Genomic DNA, 13,938 nt, shown 5'->3' on the forward strand with positions numbered 1-13,938 from the left:
ATATATGTTCATGCCTCTCTCCCTCCCTCTCTTTCTATATAAAAAGAGAATTACATGTATTATATATGTTATATATAATTGATATTATATAATATGTAATTTATATGATATATGTATAATATAATTTTATGTTATATATAACATATGTTTTATAATTATTATATATTATAAATATATATTTTACTTATAAAATAATGTAAAATTTATATATATTATCTATAACTTCTTATTTTATATATGTTCTAGAACAAGAATTATGTATATTTTATTATAACATAAAATGTATCTATGTAACATATATAACATCTTATTTTATGTTATATAACAAGAATTACATATATTTATTACATAAGTTATATATAATTACATTTCATTATATAAATTATATATATAATAATGTATATAATGTTTTATATATATATATATATATATATATATATGAATTCTCGAGACTTTTCCCCAAATTTCTGAATCCTTAACTTTCATAGTGTTTGTCTAAATTCTTTATTTTTTGTAGACACAAGGTCTCTCTGTGTTGCCCAGGCTGGTCTCAAACTCCTGGCCTCAAGCAATCCTCCACCCTCAGGCTCCCAAGGTGCTGAGATTACAGGAGGGAGCCACCACTCCCAGCCTATACTAAATGCTTTTTTTTCTTTTTTTTTTTTTCTGGAGATAAGAGTCTTGCTCTATCTGCCAGGCTGGAGTGTAGTGGCGCAATCTCGGCTCATTGCAACCTCCACTTCCCTGGGTTCAAGCAATTCTCGTGCCTCAGTTTCTCATGTGGCTGGGATTACAGGCACACACCGCCACACCTGGCTAATTTTCATATTTTTAGGAGAGACCAGGTTTCACCATGTTGGCCAGGCTGGTCTCGAACTCCTGGCCTCAAGTGATATGCCCGCCTTGGCCTCCCAAAGTGCTGGGATTGCACGCATGAGCCACTGTGCCCAGCCCCTAAATTCTTGACAATATCTTTCTCCCTTAGAAGTAAGCCTCCATTGACCACATTTTACACAAAATTTTAAAATGATCCAAAGAAACCCAGGTATTGAACTGAAAGTGAGAGCTAACAGTAAGACATTCTCTAGTGTGAGGAAATGCTGAGTGGGAATAGTAAGGAGGCAGGCGTCTGTGAGAGGCTATGTCTCTGGGCTGTTTCACATCCTGTGAACTTAATGGTATGTCCTGAGCAAAATGGAAAGAAAGGCTGTGTGTACCCAAATCAAGGAAACAGAATGTGTGATTATTGCAAAAGGAGCCTTGACTTTGGAATTTCCTGATTTTTGAGGACTCCTGAGGTTAAAGATGATGTGTTTTCAGCCTTAAAGAATTTTCCAACCACAAAGGGAACCACCAGAAGAGTGGACTGTGCTTCAGCTCTGTGTCTGGCACAGAGCTGATCTGCCTTGTCTGTACACTAGGCATGTTCAAGTGTGGCTGGGTGACCAGCTCTCAGAGCCCGGGCAGGGGTGGCTGATCCCTGTGGCATGGGACTTTACCCTGATCAGAAGTCACAAAGGGCAGGGGCTGCAGGCCTGTTTTGTTTGGACCTATTGTGTGTGCCGCTATAGTTACTATTTCTTGTCATTTGCTTTTCAAATTTTAAGTTAGCCGTCACCATTTTGAAATTGGGTGATTTCCTCATACAAATCCAGATTTCCAGATTCTTTTGAAAATGTGGAGCAGCTGCTAATGTTGGGCCTGCATTTGAACACAGCAGCAGTTGCTGGAATGAGTAGAGGCTGCCTCCTCACGCGGTGGGCGTGTGCTGTCCAATCCACCATGGCCTCCACCAGCCTAGGCTGGCTGAGACTGGAGGACCGTGCTTTAGCCAGCAGCCTTGCATCCATGTATTTGTATATTCATGCATTCCACCAAAGGGCTGGGCTGGGCTCTGAGGGTACAGAAGTGAGAAAGACACATTCCCTGACTCCAGGGAGATCACTGTGTTCAAATATATATGTCATTATCCTCCTGCTTGGATGGACAATAGCTTAGCTGCACAAAATGGGCCATCTAAAACAGGGCTTCTCACCTAAAGCACTATTAATATTTGGGACCAGATAATTCCTTGCTTTGAGGGGTTGTTCTGTGCCTTGTATGATGCCTAGCAGCAAACCTGAACCTCGCTCACTAGATGCCAGTAGCACCCCCTCAGTTGTAACAATGAAAAACGTCTCCAGACATTGCCAGATGTCAAATCCCAGTTGAGAATCACTGGTCTAAACTTAATGGGAGCTAGTGGAGAAAATGCCACTTGAAATTTCAGCAGGATCTCAAGGAACTTGCTCATCAAATCAGAGCTTTGGATCAGCTCAAGTGTCAGGCCCTCAGCTGCTCCTCCCACCCCCTCTGTGTCTGTATCTGGCTCCGTAGGCACCTGCTGCACTGAGTGACAGGTGGCCGGCGCCATCTCACCCACCAGGCTGTGAGCAGCTCTAGGAGAAAGGGTGTGTTTATTCACATTTGTGTCTCTAGACCTAGTGTTGAATACTTACTGAATCAACACTGAGTGGCCAGCCTTCAAAATATTGTATCCAAGAACAATTATAAACCTAAGTACTCAATTTTTTTTTCTTTTTTTTTTTTTTTGAGACAGGGTCTCGCTCTGTCACCCAGGCTGGAGTGCAGTGGCGTGATCTCAGCTCACTGCAACCTCCACCTCCTAGGTTCCAGCGATTCTCCTGCCTCAGCCTCTTGAGTAGCTGAGATTACAGGCGCGTGCCACCGCATCCAACTTATTTTTGTATTCCTGGTAGAGATGGGGTTTCACCATGTTGGTCAGGCTGATCTCGAACTCCTGACCTCACGATCTGCCCGCCTCGGCCTCCCAAAATGCTGGGATTACAGGCATGAGCCACTGTGCCCGGCCTATGTTGGTCAGTTTTTAAATCTTTAATTAAATACAACTGCTCTTGTCCAGCCAATTATTATAAAAACAATCTATTTCAACCCAGTAATTTAAATATCCAGATTCCTATTTAATTACTCATTTTTAATTAACAGTTTTATAGTATATATTAATTCCCTCTATTTCAAAATTCAGCAAAGGAGATTAGAAGCATGCAAAAGAGAAGGATTCTGACCTGAGAGCAGTGTCCCTGTCAAGTGGAATTAATTATGGTGCCTCCTCTCTGAATCTCCTTTTACAGACAGGGAAAGTCGCCTTTTTCTTTGGAATAGTTTCGGGACAAGGAAAGAAAGGAATAACCAAATGCAACTTCTTTGTTCTGAGGGTTCCATGACCACATTTTCTCCTCTGCACGTCATTCACTGAGCTTGCCACGGATTGCAGTTTATCAGCCATGAGGATCACTTGAACTTGAGCCTAGCACAAACCTCACCAGCACCATGAAGGGCCTTTAGAAAATGATCTTTAAAGATCATTATTATAACTTATATAATCTTTGTGTAATTATTCACTGAATCAGTATTTACTGAGTGCTGCATTAAGTGTGGGACCTTCAGCCAGGTGAAGGATGCAGCCTCCGTCCTCTCTCTACTGGCTCAACAGGAATTAATTGAATAGCCACAATAATAAATGTAAAATTTAAATGGAGCCTTCAGTCCCCCACAGGAGAAAAGAGAAGGGCTGGAGAAGCGCTGAAAATAAACCTCTGGAAGAGAAGCCAGTGATGGATATTTCTGGCCATGTGTGCCCTGCAATCTGATGTTTATGCCTTGGTTACATGAAGTTTGTTCATTTCAGGAATGATGGGGATTACAAGATTTGCAAACAGTTCAGTCAAGCTCTGACTTAAATAGTTGTAATGCTATTAAGATTCCTGGACCCATGTCAGCCTTTCCTGCTGTTTAGAAAACAACATCAAAGCTCACCTCTCTGGCTCTCTTAACAGTAAACTGAACCAAGGTTTGTTTTCATTTTTAGCATTTACTAAGCTGCTTTGGTGTGTCGTAAAATAGCTCAGGCGAAGGGACAGAATGCAAGGTTATTACACTCCAGCATTGTTCTAAGGCTGTGGGAGTAAAAGTGGCAAGGGGCCAACCGCTACCCTGGTTTTCTCCCTGGTGATTAAGAAGGATTAGTGGAAAGTGTATAAAATGTCCGAGCCCCCTGTTACATTTGCAGGAATAAAACCCTCCCAAGCCTAAAGCCCCAGGCAACCCTTACATCCAGTCGCAGTGACTCTGCATGGCCTGGGTACTTGGCAGGGTGGCGTATGTACTCTTGAAGGGCTACAGAGGGGAACAGCAGTCACTTAAAAGGAAAAGCCAGGTCTTTGGAGGTAAGCCTGTGTGCAAAAAGAACACTTCTCCTTCACAGTCATGTATTTTCCAAAGAGGAGAGGTGATAGGACCCTTCAGCATCTGGGGTCCTGAGCTAGACAAGCGACAAGCAGGCTCCCAGTTTCACAAAGGGGCCTTGTTTCCAAATAGGGTCTTTGGGAACTTGGGCCACAGTTTCTGTCAGAGGCAGTGCTGAAAATGATGATTACAGATCTGGGGAAGTCCACAGATAGTTATTCAGTTCATAACATGGCCATTCATTCCAGCTACATTATTGTGAGTTAGGTAGGATCGATGAACTTAGTTTCACTATTCTAGTTTTCTTTCTGTAGGAAGGAAAGAGGAAAGTACATCCTATCTTGGAGTAAGGTACCAGGCATCCATCTCCCTCGGCTCCCTCTCCTCCATCCCCACTGTGACCCCAGGTGGGGGACATCCTCCAAGCCCCCCGTACTGACTGACAACTGTCTCCTGCTGCCCTCCCCTAGAGGCATTTAATCACCAGAGAGGAGATCACGGTGTTTGGGGGAATTCTCCGTCTCTAAGCTGATGAAGGAGTACATTTGTTCTCTCTTGCTCCAGAGAGCAGATCTTGGCCTTGCGGGCGAGGCTGTAAGAAACTGCCGCTGTAGGGTCAGTGTGATGAAGGGCTACTGGGCTCAGCAGGGGGGAGGAACATGTCTCGTCCAGTCCCCACCAACCCCAGTGGTTTCCATGAGTGAGATGCCCATGGAGATGCATGTAAATGCAGTGACCAGAGCCACTCATCCATGGGACAGGCTTGTCTCGCTCCACACGACACGCCCTTCACTAGACGTCTTCAGGCAGAAGTTGGGTGGCCCACCTGGAGGGCCACTGAGGAGGGGATTGCTACTCTCAGAGGGCAGTCGGCTAGAAAATATTAATAATCCTATTTTAGTGATTGTCCATCATAGGCTAAACACAGCGGTGGGTTGCTTCTGATGTGTTATTTCTAAGCCTCACAGAGACTATTGGATGCGATTATCTCCCATGGTGCAGATGGAGAGACTGAGGCTGAAACCACACACCAGATCACCTGACTAACACAGGCCCGTGCCAGAGCCTGAACTTGGGTTGGCCTGATTTTAAGGCATATTGTTTTATATTCTCATGCATAGTCAGTTCATTCCTATACTGAAGTGGAAAATGGTGTGAGTTAACTGCATGTCAGGGTCGCCCACCAAAGGAACATTTTTCACCAGGAATGTAGCCTATATGTATGTCATACGCTCAGCACCCCAAACGTTCAAGATATGAAGGCACCATGGCCTGGGTGTGTGTCAAGAGTGAGCATCTGAAGGATTGGGGTGTTGGATAGGCGGATGGGAGTGGAAGGGAAGGAAAGGGTCTGATTAAAAGGGCTGTTGGCACCTCTGAAAAGGTGGCTCTCCCCATCAGGCACCCACCACCATGGCCCCTTGGAGATGGCCCAGCACAGGCACCAGAAGACTGACAGGATTCAGATAGTCACCAGACTGTCTACGGCGAGGTTCAAAATAGAAAGCGGAGAGACTGGCTGTATTACATTCGAGGCATATTAAAATATTCAGCTCTTCTTCCCTCACTGTCTCCAGTTCTCCCACTGCTTTTTCATTTTCAGATCACTGGCCATGTTTCTCTCTGTGCTGGTGGGAAAATTATGATCCCCCACTTGTATTTTCACCTTTAAATGTTCTATAGTTTAAATGAAATGAAAAGATCCTGAGATCATCACCTGAATTTTAAGTGTATGTATACCTGCATGATTTCCTACCCATCAGCCCTCTTTAGCCAACAGCACCAGAGGGCTCTACGGGAAGCCCTCCTGCCAGAAGACTGTTTCTGCCAGAGAGCACTAACCCAAGTGCATCGCCCTCACCTGGCCGGGATGTGTGGGTCGTGTCACCTCCTTCCCTAAGGGAAGCTATCCAGCCCCGCTTCCCAGCCCTCTCACCTCCCTTGTGCACCCGAGTTATAGGAGCGATTCCTGGGCTTGACCTGGAAGCATGGCAGTCCGGGCTGGTGATGAGTCACAGTCGCAGAGTGAGGGGAGGCACCCCTTGCCCTGCATATGGGGTCCCCGGGGACCAGAGAGCTGACCTCCTGCTGTTGTTTGCAGCCTCCTGCTCGGTGCACTTGGAGAAGCCTTGCTGGTTTTCTCGGAGCGGAAGGGCTCCTGACGAAGGCAGCCAAGAGAAGGAGACTCACAGCCTGCTGCGAGAGAACGTCGCCCCAGCCTCATCGCTCCCTGTTGAGAGTGTCAGAAAGAGGAACGCAAGGACAGTGAGGCCAGGTGGGCAGTGCCATTGCCCCACCCAAGTGAATGTGGTGTTGGCTGATGAGGCCGAGGCCCTGCTGCTTCCAGGAGCGCCCTTTCTGGGGGTCTGCAGGCCGTTGTAGAGGAGCTGTCTGTTCTGTCTTCCCGTTTGGAGAACCTCTCTCAACTGTGCTGTAGCTGGTTCTGCAGAAACAGGAAGTACAGGATTTCACGGGCTGGCTCTCCTTGCCTTGACTGAGCGTCAGGCCTGTGGATACCAGCTGCTGTCTCCCAAACATGGCTTTCGGTGCGAGGTAGTGGGCCTGAGGGGTTTGGTTGTCACTTTTTTTTTCATTTATGAAGTTTTAAATTTGTTTAATTTATAAAATTTTTTAATTAAAAATTTTTTTCATTTATAAAATTAAAAATATTTTATTTATTATTATTATTTTTTTTGAGACACAGTCTCACTCTGTTGCCCAGGATGGAGTATAACAGTGCAATCTCGGCTCACTGCCTCCCAGGTTCAAGTGATTCTTCCACCTCAGCCTCCTGAGTATCTGGGACTACAGGCGTTCGCCACCACACCCAGCTCATTTTTGTATTTTTAGTAGAGATGCGGTTTCACCATATTGGCCAGGCTGGTCTCAAACTTCTGACCTCATGGTCCACCCACCTCAGCCTCCCAAAGTGCTGAGATTATAAATGTGACCCACTACACCCGGCCTATTAATTAATTTTTTTAGAGACAGGGTCTTACTCTGTCGTCTAGGCTGAAGCGCAGTGGCGTGATCACAGCTTACCACAGCCTTGACCTGCCGATGCTAAGGCAGGAGGATACTAAGGCCATCCTCCTGCCTTAGCATCCAGAGTAGCTGAGACCACAGGTGTGCACCACCATACCCAGCTCATTTTATTTGTATTGTTTTATGGGGATCTCACTGTGTTGCCCAGGCTGGTCACAAACTCCTGGGCTCAAGAAATCCTCCAACCTCGGCCTCCCAGAGTGTTGGGATTACAGGCATGAGCCACCGCACCTGGCCCTTCTCATTTTTATTTTAAGTTGACAGATAAAACAGGGCGCATTTATCATGTACAACACAATGTTTTGAAGTATATATGCATTGTGAAATGGTTAAATCTAGCTAACAAATGCATTACCTCCCACGGTTATCATTTTTGTGGTGAGGCTTTGTTGTGTTTTGTTTCATTCGTGTTTTTATATCCTTGGAGTCTCCTCTGGGTCTGTCCTTTCTTTGCTGCAATGCTGGCTTGCTTATGGCCCACCCCCACCTGTGTATGAGCATTTGAAACTCTGGAGTGAGTGACAGCCTTCTTGTGGTTGATGTTACTATTTATTTCCTGCTTCTAAACTTCTCGTGGTTCTTAGAAACTTGTCAGGATGTGTATTGCATTGAATTCTGCATGTTCTTTTTTTGCCCACCATTAGGTTACGCTGGTCCTAACTTCTCACCAGAGGGAACGGGGTTTATGAGCATTGACAGATGTCTTCTCTGGGCAGAAAAAGAAACAGTACACACACACACACACACACACACACACACACACACACACACACATACACACACATGCACATTTATGTTTATATTTCTTAACGCTTTTAATCCCTTTCATTCCCTGATATCTCAGAGATTTCAAATCATTGAACACTGAAGTATATTTTTCAGCCAGATGAAAAATTGTATTAAAACCCTCTTCCTGACTGGGTATAGTGGCTCACTCCTGTAATCCCAGCACTTTGGGAGGCCGAGGTGAGCAGATCACCTGAGGTCAGGAGTTTGAGACCAACCTGGCCAACAAGGTGAAACCCTGCCTCTACTAAAAATACAAAAAAATTAGTAGTGGTGTGCACCTGTAATCCCGGCTACTTAGGAGGCTGAGGCAGGAGAATTGCCTGAACCTGGGAGGCAGAGGTTGTAGTGAGCTAAAATCACACCACTGCACTCCAGCCTGGGCAACAGAGCGAGACTGTTTCAAAAACAGTAACTCCAACAACAAAAACAACCAAAGCCCTATTTCTTCCCTTTGCAGGAGTCAAAATAAATGAATTTACACAAAATAATCATTTGTTTCTGAACCCACCAAGAAGGTTTAAGAAAATAATTACTAACTCTAAATAGTTCTGTTCCTAATAGATGTTTCAAATACTTTACCACTCTGCCAGATGTCAGAGGGTTTGGGTCATCCAAGGTGACCCATGAGTCCTCCCCGAGCAGGGAGCCAGGCCCTCTGGTGTTGAATACCTGCGTCATTGATGGAGACCCCCTCTGGCATCCGGGAAATACACATTGTCATTCTTGGCCCCACGAAAAATACAGTCAGCTCAGTCAGTGGCTGTTGTTGCTTCTGCCTGTGTCCCCCAACTTGCTGAGAAAAGAAAGAGAAAAACAAATAGGAATGGATTCGTGTATTTGGAACTTGAGTACCTTAAATTCATTTTCTTGTCTTTTCCTGGTCTCTGCTTGTCAGGAAAGGTCAAAATGTTAAGAGTGACCTTAACACATATGGCTTTCAACTTAACTTTTGTTGTTTTGTTGTTTCCATGAAAAATATTGTATTTATATATATATTTTTCTAACCTCCAGCTGATTAAACAGGTACCTTACACCTATTAATTTGGAGGAACAATAATAGTAGCTACCTGACATATCCTCTCACTTTGAAGAGTCTCTGCTTTTTTTGGTTTTAATTTAAATTTTTCTATCTTAAGCTCTGGGATACATGTGCAGGATGTGCAAGTTTGTTACATAGATAAACGTGTGCGATGGTGGTTTGCTGCACCTGTCAACCCGTCACCTAGATATTAAGCCCAGCATGCATAAGCTATTTCTCCTAATACTCTCCCTCCCCCAACCCCATCTCCCGTCAGGCCCCAGTGTGTCCTAGTCCCCTCACTGTGCCCATGTTCAACTTACTTTTGTTCTTCATCTAGGATGTCAAACTTTCTAGAGACTGAGGATCAAATAGAAAATCTGGGTTTAGAATTGTCCTTATTCTTTTGCTCCCATAAAACTCTATACAACTGAAACCAGTTCTTTTCCACTTGCAGAAAGTGCCATCTATCCAAATGTTATTGTATACCCGTCTTTCCACGTGCCATTTAAGCAAATAGAGGTTCTGATGACTGCAAAGAGCCATGCAGTTCAAACCCAGTCCTCTTTCCAGAAGAACTGGCCCCAAAAGCTTTTATTAAGAAGTTTTAGGTCCTTTTTCTTTTTCTTTTCTTTCTTTTTTTTTTTTTGGAGACAGAGTTTTACTCTCATTGTCCAGGCTGGAGTGCAATGGCGTGATCTCTGCTCACTGCAACCTCTGTCTCCCAGGTTCAAGCAGTTCTCCTGTCTCAGCCTCGCAAGTAGTTGGGGTTGCAGGCGCCTGCCACCACACCCAGCTAATTTTTGTATTTTTAGTAGAGACAGGGTTTCATCATATTGGTCAGGCTGGTCTCAGACCCCTGACTTCAGGTGATCATCCGCCTAGATAGGCGTGAGCCATTGTGCCCAGCCTATATCCTTTTTCAAAAGGTTCGCTAGCAAGCCTGTATTTGTTTCTGTTTGGTTGTTTGAATTTTCTTCCAGAGTCTTGTTTGTTTTGTTTTGTTTGCTGGAGACCAGGGCTCACTCTGATACCCGGCTTGAGTGCAGCTTACTGCAGCCTCAACCTCCGAGGCTCAAGCAGTCCTCCCACCCCAGCCTCCCAAGTGGCTGGGACTACAGGCACGTACCACTACATCCAGCTAATTTTTTATTCTTTGTAGAGATGGGGGGATCTCACTATGTTGCCCCCCTGCCCATTGTTCTTAAAATCTCAGATCTTTTTTTACATGGGCACTGGCAAGAGGCAGAGGATAAGGAGTTTCGTCAGTATGCTGTCAGTTTCCTTCAGTTTCTATTGGTTCTTGGGCCTTTTTCTTCAAGCTTTAACCACCAAGTTCTATGCCCAAGTTCACGTGCTCAGTGCTGAATGGAGAGTGAGCCCAGAGACCTGAACAGTGGAGTGGCCCCCTCACTGTAAATCCCAGCTCTCGTTTTCTACGTGGGGAGTCTCCAGGTAACCCCACACTCTCCCTTTACCCTTGGGTCCTGTTTGGTGCCTGATGACCTTAATCCTTGCTGGGCCCCAGTCAGAGCCTTGGAATTTCGGGGTTTTTTATTTGTACAAATAAAGAATGTGCTTTCTATGAGGAGAGGCAAGTTTGTCTACAGTGGTGTATTATTAAAATCTGTTGTGGATATAAAGAAAAATAAGGGCCAGGCACGGTGGCTCAAGCCAGTAATCCCAGCACTTCGGGAGGCTGAGGTGGCAGGATTGATTGAACCCAGGAGTTTGAGACCAGGCAGGGCAACACAATGAGGCTCCATCACTACAAAAAAAAATTAGCCAGGCATGGTGGCATGTGCCTGTAAGCCCCAGGTATTCAGGAGGCTGAGGCAGGAGGATTGCTTGAGCTCATGGGTCAAGGTTGCCATGAGCCATGACTATGCCACTGCACTCCACCTTGGGCAACAGAGCCAAACCCTGTCTCTAAAAATAATAATAATGAAAAATACATCATTTATTTTCTTTCCTTTGCCTTTCTTTCTGTTCTCTTCGATCCCAGCAGGGGTGTATTATGGAAAATATTTGTGTTACCCCTTGGGAGGGAGTTCTTGTAGCTTAAACCCAGCTCCAGACTCCTTCTTCTGCGCACATCCAGGCCACTGAGCTTGAAACAGGGAAGGGCCCACCCAGTACCTCTTGCCCTGTGCTGTCCAGTGTGGATGTCCCTGGCCACCTGTGGCTTTGGCGTACTGGAACATGGTTGGGCCACATTCAGATGGGCTGTCAGTGTAAGAACACACTGGTTTCAAAGACTTAATATTTTTTTAAAAGAGTGTAAAATATCACATCACTTTTCTATTGATTACATGTTGAAATAATATTTTCATATATTGGGTTGAATAAAACGTACTATCAAAATTACTTTCTCCTTTTTCCCTTTTGTAATGTGGCTGCTAGAAAATTTGAATTTATAGACGTGGTTTTCCCATGATATGTCTGTTGGTCATGGCTGATTTAGAGCAGTTCATCATCTACACTGGGCCCAGGGAAGTGGCAAAAGAAGGGGGTGTTGGCGGTGGTTGCCGAGGTTACTGACCCAATAATAATATTTAAGATTGTAGTTACAGATGCTTATTTCATGCCAAGCACTGTGCTAGGTACTCTCTGGGGTCCCTGTCATTGGGTCTTCCCAATGGTAGTGCAGGAGACATTCTCTTCATTTTACCACGAGGCCAGAACGATTCAGTAACTTTTCCAGGGCCCCCCATTTGGGACTCGAACCCAGGTTATGCAAAGCCCATGCTTTCAACCTTCATGTTAGAGAGTTCTGTTGAGAAGGAGAAAGGAGGTCCTCATGTCTCACAGGAGTTGTCAGTTCTCCAAAAAGTATTGAGGTGTGGATTCCTCACATCCCTGAGGTGATTTGTGACTCTCTTCCTGAATGCCATTCTCCTTCCCTTTGCCACTGGGCAGGGTCTGTGGCCTGCACTGCAGCTGCCATCTTAGAGTCTCCCAGTTTCTTTCCCCGGCCTCCTCCCTCGCGTTCTGCCTGAGGTTCTTCGTGAATGGGGTTGGAGCAACCAGGAGCCCTTGGGAAATGGCACTGCTCTCGCCTGAACTGTCACTCTGAATGTTTCCAGAGCACACAGCTACTGTTTGTTGGTTCTCAAGCTTGGTTTCAGGCAATGGCATGTTCAGATGGCCGAGGAGCTGGAAAGTGTAAGGGAAAGCCACAGCTTCCTGCCCCTGGGAGACGTGTCAGGAGAGGACACCATTCTTTTCACTGGGTCTGCATGACCAAAAAAGGGAACAGAGTCACAGATCGGGGTGAAAGTACAAGCAGGTAATACCACAAGTGGTTAGTCATGCTTGGAACACGACATCTCTACCGAGAAGTTGCCTTGGACAAAGTATTGAAATAGGATATGGAATTGGCTGGAAGTTCAAGTGGTTGGGACTCATTTGAGGTTACTTAGTGGTTCTTTTGATCCTTGTTCTGGGGAAAGCCATCAAAGGCGTGAGTCTTTTGGGCTTCTCCTGGCCCCACCCAATGTCCCTGGCTTCAGGCTGTGTCTCCGAGCCCAGCCAGGACAGAGGCAGTGGTGGCTTGAATCCAAAGATGCCCCACCCCCATCCCAGTGGTATTCATGCTGCAATACAGTCTTGTTCCTTTCTTTTGGGTCTGGACTGGCTCTGCAACTTGCCTGTAACCAATGAGGTGTGATGGAAATGGTGCTATGCGACTCCCAGGGCCAGGTCAAAGCAGCCTTACAATGACTGCCCTGGTCTTCTGACGGCCTCAGGAGCCCTGAGCTGCTGCGCAGGAGAGGCCTGGCATGCGTGCTCCAGGAGACGGGCCCCACTGTGCCCAGCCTTGCCGCCATCCTGCCAAACCACTCAGCACATGGAGGAGGCTATCCAGGGTCCTCCAGACCAGCCCATCTGCCAGCCGAGTGCTATCAGGTGACCTCAGTCAGTACCACATGGGGCAGAAGAATCACCCTGCCCAGCAGTCCCTGAATTAATTCCTGCCACAAAAGCATGAGATACAATAAAATCATTTTAAGCCACTAAGTTTTGGGATAGCATGTTACTCGACAATAGAAAATAGAGGCCGGGCGTGGTGGCTCACGCCTGTAATCCTAAGACTTTGGGAGGCCGAGGCAGTGGATCACCTGAGGTCAGAGTTCAAGACCAATTTGACCAACATAGAGAAACCCCATCTCTACCAAAAATGCAAAATTAGCCAGGCGTCATGTACACCTGTAACACCAGCTACTCAGGAGGCTAAGGCAAGAGATTGCTTGAACCTGGGAGGCGGAGGTTGTGGTGAGCCGAGATTGCGCCACTGCCCTCCAGCCTGGGTAACAAGACCGAAATTCCATCTCCAAAAAAAAAAAAAAAGGCAAAGATAATAGAGCTGAGGCCCACTGTCCTGCCCTTTCTGCAAGATGCTAACATAAGTGGTCTGTCCTCATACCCTTGAACTCTGTTCTCGGGCAGATCCAGTCTGGGCTGTCTGAGCCCCTCCCCTGTCTAGTCTTTTATTCCAGGAGCACCATGTTCTCTGCTGCAGCTGACCTCAGCTCAGACGCTGTCCTAGAGGAAGACCCCACATGCAGCCCACGACTTGTCCAGACCCCATTGCAGAGAAAGACCTGCATCCCTTAGTCAGTGGCTCAAAGTACGTCATTCATTCATTCATTCAAAAGATATTGAGACCTACTGAGCGGCAGGCTCTGTTTTAGGATCTGAGGATAGAACCACGAATGAGATGAGCCCTCCTGGAACTTACTTTCTAGTGGTGGAGACAGGCAACAAACATGGGAATAAAATTTCAAAATGGCAGATGTGGTGGCTCATGCCTGTAATCC

The 13,938-nt window shown here is 45.9% G+C and overlaps 1 protein-coding gene across 1 annotated transcript in view; it reads left to right on the plus strand.

Moving 5' to 3' along the window:
• The window catches only part of TMEM241 (transmembrane protein 241), a 147,471-nt gene extending 140,593 nt beyond the window's left edge, over positions 1-6,878 (plus strand). The window contains 1 exon segment of the mRNA XM_017497626.2: positions 6,368-6,878. Coding sequence (XP_017353115.1) covers positions 6,368-6,428 — 61 coding nt within the window. The 3' untranslated portion in view covers positions 6,429-6,878.
• Positions 6,879-13,938: the final 7,060 nt, after the last annotated feature.

Source organism: Cebus imitator, unplaced genomic scaffold (assembly GCF_001604975.1).
Source record: "Cebus imitator isolate Cc_AM_T3 unplaced genomic scaffold, Cebus_imitator-1.0 Scaffold12, whole genome shotgun sequence".
Classification (NCBI taxonomy): domain Eukaryota; kingdom Metazoa; phylum Chordata; class Mammalia; order Primates; family Cebidae; genus Cebus; species Cebus imitator.